Source organism: Gavialis gangeticus, unplaced genomic scaffold (assembly GCF_001723915.1).
Source record: "Gavialis gangeticus isolate Ggan-Ray unplaced genomic scaffold, GavGan_comp1, whole genome shotgun sequence".
In the NCBI taxonomy this organism is placed as follows: domain Eukaryota; kingdom Metazoa; phylum Chordata; order Crocodylia; family Gavialidae; genus Gavialis; species Gavialis gangeticus.
Window position 1 is genome coordinate 24,163,227 of NW_017729014.1, and position 8,518 is coordinate 24,171,744.

Sequence of the window (8,518 nt, forward strand, 5' to 3'; positions counted from 1 at the left end):
AGGTCCAGCTTGATCTGGATCACATGCATTCAAACGCGCAGGAGACACGGGGGATGCCCCTGAGAGCCGCCCAGGGAATAGGTGGGGCTTTACCCCCAAACGAGGGTAGAATTTGGCCTGTGGAGTCTGCAGTGTGGACCTTGAAGCAAGAGCCAGAATGAACCAACCTTGGCAGTCAGAGCCCGGATACCTGCCTTGTCTTCAGTCAGAGCCCAGGTCAAGGAGGTTAGGGTTAATTTACCATGGAACATCTGATGTGCTGAGACCCTTAGCTCACAGTATCTTATTCGTGTGTCCATGCCCTGACACGGGGTATTATAGACTCTGTTAGCAAGGCGCTCCAACATATTCATTGCAACAATACAGGTTGCAGTACTTCCTTCCTTCTGGGTCCAGGGTGTCCAAATAGGCATCAGAAAACCATGATTCTTCATTAATATTTGACAATTGCAGTTGTTTTGCACTGAGATTCTCCGATCAGGACGAGGGTCCCCTGGTTGCTTGATGTTGCATGCACGCGTGGAGATGTGAGGTAACATCCTGGCTGCATCAGAGCCGGAGGCAGAGCTCCATTGATTTCATTAGGATCAGAATTTCATCCCTGGTCTCCACGCTGAAGAATTTGCTGTCTGGGGCAATACGAAGGTTTCATTATCCTCCCACACAGCAGTTTGCAGACTGTATTACAGGGAAGGACATTGTCACTTTATGCCTATGGCTTTTCCTAAAGAAAATATTTTCTGAACTGACAGTGTTTCTAGTCTTGCTTTTTTTCCCCCCTCTGCTTTGTTGAGCTAGCCTCAGGCAAAAGGTATCAATGAGAAGAGTCCAGAGAATCTGGGGCAGTAACATCAGCCAAGAAAGGGCTTCTGCTAGTGTCGTGTGTCTGGGAGTCCCAAGTCCTTTGAGTATTGGGAGGATATGGTTCATCTTAGGTAGGACAAAGGGAGTCTGGCTTGTCAGACAAGGGAAGGAAGTGTCCTTGCACAGCGGAAACGAGGCTCCGTGTACTTCTCTCATCCCCGCTGCACGTGCAGACACCTGGAGTCATGAGCACAATTAATTGTTCTCTTCCAGTGCATTCAGAAATGTGTGTGTGGCATCAAAAACGACAACAGCTGTTGGGGCTGGGGTGTTGTGATCCCACCCCAGCCACAGCCGTGTCAGCCAACAGCCCCTCTCTATGGGCGTTTGTACACGCCACGTTTTTTGCCCTTTCTTGCACTGCAACTATTCCAGTTCCTCCTGTGTAATAATTGCACATGCGTTTAGGGTGACATCCTGTTTCCTTTGAGTCAGTTTTCTAGGGTCTAAGTATACACTTATGCACAGGTGGTCCTTCTGTTTCAGGGCCTGTGCACGCACAAATGACCGCATGCGTGTGTACTTGGGCACACATCCCAGAAACAAAGGATAGAAGAGGAAAACCCTCCTTTGTTTTAACCCCAGTGCCTGAGTGTTTGGGGAACTCCCCCAGGAGGATGGAGACAGAGGAAGCTAACATTTGTCTCTGAGATGAAGTGAGAGCCTTGGGAAGGATCATTACATCTCCGTTTATTTTGTCATTGGAAAGTAGTACCATTTTTCATGGAACAAAGTATCAAATCCCACAGGGCCACACTGAGTATTACAAACACATGCTTGAATGGCATCATCCAGGTGATGCTCTGGACAGTGTGGGAAATACCTCCGTGCAGAACAGGAGGAGAAAACAAAGGGTGCCTAATCGTTTTACGTGTGTTGTACCTTTACTCAGAAATATTTCAGGACCCAAAGGAGAGCGCCAGGGCATAATTTGTTTAGATGCAGTAATTCAACTTACATATTTGGGAAATTCTACTATAAAAGCATTTTTGCTCGGTCAGGTTTGTACAGCATCGGTCCTTTGGCTCTCTGTGCCTGGTTTTGGTCACTCAGCAGTGCTGGTAATGGATGTGATCTTTTCATATTCCCAGCGTGGGCTGTGTACTGTATCCCTCGGGGCCAGAACATACTCTGCATTTCTCTGTCCCAGCCAAGTGGGAATGCTCTTTGTATTTACTTCAGTTGAACTAATTTATCTGCAGTATTTGTCTTGCTATTTAGTATTTGCATTATAGTAGTGCTCAGCCTCTCTCAGGGCCATCGTACCAAGTGATGTATATGGTCTCTGTACCATAGAGCTTGCAACAAAATGAGACAAGATAGGTGTAAGATAAGGGCAAATGAACAAAGTTAAAGTTAAAAGGGGTCCAACAACTTACTGTGGACCTGCTGCTCCTTGGCAACTGGCCGTGTGCCCACTTTTCCCCCGCAGTAGGTTAAAACTAAGCTGGCCATTTTATCACTGAATAGCACAGTGCAAAGCTACCCTAATTTAACTTTTACGTATTGCAGGGAAACAGGAGATGGGCAGATCGCAAGGTTGATATGCATGCCCCAGAAATGACCTGCACATGGTACCCTGGCTTCAGAGGCCCTATTTAAACTGCCCAGGAACTGTACACCATCCCTGTAATGAGCGGATCAGCCCCCAGCCATCAGATTCAAGTGCCATCTACTCTTGCATTTGACTTACATTTCTCTCTCTCTCTCTTTCTCTCTCTTTCAGCTCCTTCTGCTGTGTCCATCATGCATCAGGTTAGCCGCACCGTGGACAGTATTACCCTCTCATGGTCTCAACCTGACCAACCCAATGGAGTCATCCTAGACTATGAGCTGCAATACTATGAGAAGGTATCAAAACAGCCTGGGGTAGCCCACCTTCAGTGCGCATATGGGGGGAATAGCACAAGTTTTGCCATGCTAGTTGTCAAGCTCTTGGGGGGGTTAGCCATGATGGCAAGAGGTAGCAGGTGCCCCAGGATCGTGGAGTGGCACTGCAGCCAGGATTCACACTGCTGCGGTTCACAGCGAGGTTCAGCACCATGTCCAACACAAAGGCAGAGTGAACAGCACTGAGTATAATTCCTTCAGCTCCCAGGAGATCAATTAAAGAGCAGAACAGGGCCGGCTCTGCTTTGGCATTGTAGCTTTGTTCAGAAATCACCACGGAAGAACTCTTAGTCCACTGGAAGTAGCTTCCCCACTCTTCACACATCAAGAGTTTGTTGAGGCCTTTGGAGAGGAGATAGCAGACCCTTTGCCCTGAACCCAAAGAGTAGGTCATCCCTTCCGTTGAGGAGGCGGACGGTGGCCCTGTCCTGGAGCAGGAACAGCAGTAGCCAATATACTAGTATCTTGTGTCGGATCCATCCTTGGTGTAATTCCACAGAGGCTCATGGGTTTACAGCCTTCAGTTCCAAAATTAAGCACGTGTCTATCTGAGGGTTGTTCACACCACTGGAACTGGACAGTGCACGGCCAGGCTGCACCAGTGCAGCATGGGACATGAATCCCACGTGTACCTTCGCTATCCCAGTTGGAAGCAGCTGTGGCACACCCCGAGTGCACGTGCTCCACCAGACAGAGCCCTGCGGTGGACATCTTTGCACTAAAGTGAAGCAAGGCTCGAGTCCTGCACTAAGCAGGGGTGGCCCTGCTGTGAAGCGGCGCTTGGCCCCCACCATACATATATGGCACACATGTGACCATGGGACATGGTGGAAGCCCTTTGCATGTGTACAGTGCATCTGTGGCAGAGGCGGCATTACTGCAGCGCCTGCAGTGCAGACCAGCCACGTTCTCCTACCTGCTGGACCCTACCCATGGCCAGAGCACTGAGCTTGAGGAGAGGCCCAGCCCCAGGGAGATGGTAGGAGGGACCTGAGAGTAGGGAGTGAGAAACCAGGGGAGTTTTCCACCTGAGAGTCTGTCCCTCCTGGCCTGGACTCTAATAAACTAGACAGGAACAATTACAAAATAGCTAATTAAAAACTTTAAGAGAAAGTGAAAATATTTTTCCCAGCAGCTGCCAGAGGAAATGATTAATCCCCCCTCCACTCGCTGCCTGTGACCTATTTTCTCATCACCAAGAGCCAGAGGGATAGTATGGAGGGAAAAGCCAGTTTGTAAGCTGTTAAATGGGTCCTGACCTATATTGCATAAATTAGAAGCATTTACTTGACCCCTGGAAATGATCCCAGAATATGTGGCAAGATGGATGAAGAGAACATTAGACTGATCTGGGAAGGGAGAGGTCCCAGTTCCCAAGACACTCGAGGCAGTGACAGAACATCTCAGGGAGTGTGTGCTCTCTCCATCTCTCTCTCTCTCTCTCTTTCTCTCTCTCTCACTCTCACACACACACACACATACGGTATAAATAATGGAACAACATATGTAAAGAAGGAGCAGCAGTTTGTGGGCCTGTCCTATCAGCCAGCACATACGCCGCAGGATGCTGCTGTCGTCGTTGCTCTTGGAGCTTTCAGTGGAAGAAGCAAATGATCTTAGTGCCAAATGACCCAAATCACACCAGGACTTAATGGCTCTCACAGCTCGCACTGGGCACATCTACACATGCATTAATGCACCATAGTTACTGCACATTACTTTTTTGTCCTGTGATGCACCGGGGATTAATTGAGTCTGTTTCACACACGAGCTGATGCGAACTGTCCTACACTGCATGCAGTTGTATAAGTGGCTAAATGTGTGTCAGCGTGCAGAAAATGGCAGCAGTGTGCTCTGGAAATAAAGCACCTTCTTTGTGTTTTAGTTCAAAAGCGCATTGCTGCCATTATCTCGGTGCTGACGCACATTTTGCTGCATATACAACTGCAAGTGTTGCAGTGCTAAGCACTTTTGAAAGCTCCTGGCACTTGCACATGTAAAAATGTCTTGTAATAGGTACTAACTAAATGTGCAGTAACATTGGCACATGCCTTTTTAGTGACACTAATACACAGTAGACTGATTCCACTGCGCATTAACACGGCTTTTGCCATGACGCACTAATGCGCGATAGAATGAGTCTACTGCACATTTAGTGTCTCATGGAGACACGCCCACAGTGCAGCACAGGGTGTCCGGGGCTAGAATTAGCTGCAGTGTTTGCCCGACACAAAGGAGTATTTGAAACCTGAAGCTTTCCTTGGCATGCAAGGGGGAGGGGGATGCTAGGTGCTGGTATTCATGCTCCACTGGCCCTTTTGGATTCACTTGGTATTTGGACAGTCTGGTCCTTTACCTGGTCTGTGATGAGAAAGGAAAGGCCACTATTAACTCTTTGCTCCTTCCCATCTCCACTCCAAGCCAAAACGAGCAGCACCCTCTGAAGTTGATTATCAGGCTGGCGCAGAGCGGTGTGCTCTCAGGTCCAGAGCCTTGTCTCAACATTGCCAAAGGATTCAGAGAAAGAAATGTTCCAGTACTGTCTGGGAGAGGACAGCGGGATGGCCGGCTCCAAGTGAATGCTTCTCTTGACCCCAGTGATTGTGGTCTTGTGCCCTGAAGCAGCAACACCTGTTTTCCTTCTCAGACTCATTTTTGTTTATTAGCGGTTCTGTTGCAACTCAGATCCCCTCAAGGGCTTGATCCCCATTTAAATCCTGAGAGGCACCCTCTAATTCTGCAGTATGCTCTTGGGAAGGGGGCAACCAGCCTGTTCCTGATATTCTTGGCAAGGGCTTCTTGTTCAGTTATACAGCAATATTAGATTGCACTCCCTGGACACATCTACACATGCAAATGCTGCCAGATGGGTTTACTCCAGGGTAAACCCACCCTGGGCAGGCATCTACATGAGTGGGCATTTGGGACCAGATTTGTAGATTAGCAAAGCAGAGCAAATTACTGCTCAGTAAAGGTCCGCATGGGTAGACAGTGATGCTTACTGCGCAGAAACTTGCTCTACTACACAGTAAAGCGTCTCTGTTGTTCTCCGTTGCATCCCTTGGGCATTACAACATCATGCCTGCTCTTTGCACCTCGAGCAGAGCTGCCCATTGAGTTGCCCCATAATAGTGTTGCCTTCATTCAAATCTGCCAGGGCTAAAACCCTTCTTTAAACTGGCCCACATGGTGCTGGCCAAATAATATAGCTTCAAAGTTGCTGTGGTCTGTCACTGTTTATCCTCTGCTTTATGAAACAGGCTTCGCCCAGGACTAGGACCCTTCATGTTGGGCCAAAACCAGTCATAATAATCTCGTGACCTTTTCCCATTCTGTATACACCCATTTCATTTTATTGTCATTTTTTCTCTAAATCTTTATTACTACAAAATCAGGACATTGCACCCACCTGCGTTCTCCAAGCCGCTTATAACACTATCGTTATTGCTGGGCAAAGAATTGCTAAAGGAACATTTTTCCATTAGAAAATTCCAGTTTGTTCGCATTAGACCTTCTGTGGGAGCATGACCATTTTCAGCAGAAAAAAAATGAGGGAAAAGGCTTTTGATTTTTCATGATTAATATTCTTTCCTCTGGAAATGGATTTTTAGTTTGTATTGTAGATTGATACATTATAAAATAACATTTAAATCAAAAAAAGGAAAACCAGAATGAAATGCTTCAGGCCAAAGAGAGTGTTGGAATTGGTATGAAAATCAGCGTTTTTCAAATCTTTTGTTTCCTAGGAAATTCCACAGATTTCTGTTTTCAGTCCAGTCCGGAATGGAAACTAATTTCACAATGTCAGCAAGCCCTGTGGAGCAGAAATTAGTTTCCAGTCAGCTCTAATTGTCGTGATTAAAAACCACTGCATGTGTACAACCTCTGGTTTTCCTTCCCTCGTACCCAGGCCAAATCAACATGGATGTTACCCAGACATTCGGAGGCACCTCTTCTCCCCAAGGGCTGTCCTCGCCCCGCTTTGGCTCCCTGCCCCAAACGGCGTTGAGACTAGACCTGTTTAAAATGTGGCAAAACTTTGCTTCTCATGAAAAAGGCAGAGTTCTCCCTAGTCAGAAAAGACAGAACTGCTTTTGCTCAAAGTTTCTGAACAAATTCACCCCTGGTAATAACCAGATCTGGATAATTTCAACCCCAAAGGTGATGTTTGGGAAGGTTGTGGTCAACTGAAAGTATGGGTTCCCATTGCAAAGCCTTGGGGAACCTTAATTTTATTAAAAGGCTCCTCTCCCCAGTGGAGTTAACAAACGCAGAGAGCACAAAGATGCCTCCTTCTACATGCAGGCGCCCTGAAAACAGCTCCACATGACTGCCCTGCTGTCAGGGACATAGCTGAGCAATGGCAGAGGTCCTAGACACAGGAATAGTTGCCACGAGGCAGTTTTCTGGCACTGTACAACTCACCTCCGGCAGCGGCGGCTTATGAGACCCTGTGCTGAGAATGCAGGTTAATATAAGCAAGGGAATCGCAAAGCATACGGCAGGTCTGCATTTAGACCCGCTGCCCCAGGTTGTGACACGTGGAGCGTGCAGAGGTCCACTTCTCCCATGCAGCCAGTTGCAGCCGTACAAAAGCAAGCAGTGAACTTGTCTAAATCATCCCATGCTACCTAGGTAGCTCTGGATTGGGGATGCATGGAGAAAATAACATTGTATGCTGTGGTATACAACAAAGTTCGGTCTTTATGGGCACAGTGCCTGGGACTGCGGGCATCAGGAATTTACCACGTGCTTATTGCAAAAGGTGTTTGGCAGGCATTCGTATTGTGCTGGTTCCAGAGCTCGCGGCGTGTTGGGACTGGGGGTGGAGGAGAGCGGGAGAGGGTACCTGGCTGTCTGGATTAAGCCCGTGGCTCCTTGGGGACTGAGTTCCCAAGTCTGCATTGTCAGAGCGTGGCTCTGCCAGGGAGTGACGTAGCCAGCCCTGTTTGGGGACACGCATCATGCCTGGTTTGGAGCATCTATCTTACTTTTCACCTGGGGACCAGTTCTTCCCAGGGTGAATATGGATCACTCCTTTCCAGTAAGCAGACGTATTGTGCACCTGGGATGCTGGATATGGACCCTCAGAAAGACCTTGCCAATAATCCCATCCACCATGCTGCCTTCCCGTGTTCAAGGAGCTCTGTCAGAGCCCTGGACCGTGGCAGTAAGGCATTTAAAATAGGATCAGCAGGACATGTGAGCTGCGAGGACTAGTGCTTCCTTTCTCTGCAAACAAGGTGTCTGCTTGGCTTCACTCCATTATTCAGATTTATTGCTTGAGGTGCTGAGAGTACCTGATCAAATAGCATTGTAAAGCAGCGCATAATCATGACTTCTTTTCAAACTCAAGCATATCTGAAAATGAAAACGTGCTGTTGCAATTCAGCTTTGAAATACACAGAATAATTGGCACACCATCTTGCTGACAGGCAGCCGCATCAAAAGCAAACCAAGCCCAAACCCAGGACCAAAAGAAATCAGCAGTGAGAGGTCCACGTGAACATGGGCCGACTCAGAAAAGAATCCAGGTGTTATTGCAGTGCTCATGGGGCTTAAACCATGGGTGCAACACTAAGTGCGCCAGGGATGGGGTGCAAAAATATGCTTTAAGGGGCAGGATTGAGTGGTGGTTAAAGTGAAGGGGGAATAGTTGGATGCAGCATGTCAGAAGCCCCAGGGTAAGAGGCTGGACCCCATGCAAAGGGAAAGGGATGAATCTGATGGTGGGATTTATAAATCCCAATGAGTGCATGGTCTA

At 47.9% G+C, this 8,518-nt stretch overlaps 1 protein-coding gene across 4 annotated transcripts in view; it reads left to right on the forward strand.

Annotated features, from left to right (window-relative positions):
• The window catches only part of EPHB2 (EPH receptor B2), a 98,749-nt gene that overhangs the window by 61,727 nt on the left and 28,504 nt on the right, over positions 1-8,518 (forward strand). For all 4 annotated transcript variants that reach the window (XM_019512041.1, XM_019512043.1, XM_019512042.1 and 1 more), the window contains exon 5: positions 2,591-2,715. In XM_019512041.1, coding sequence (XP_019367586.1) covers positions 2,591-2,715 — 125 coding nt within the window. The remainder of the gene's footprint in view (positions 1-2,590; positions 2,716-8,518) is intronic.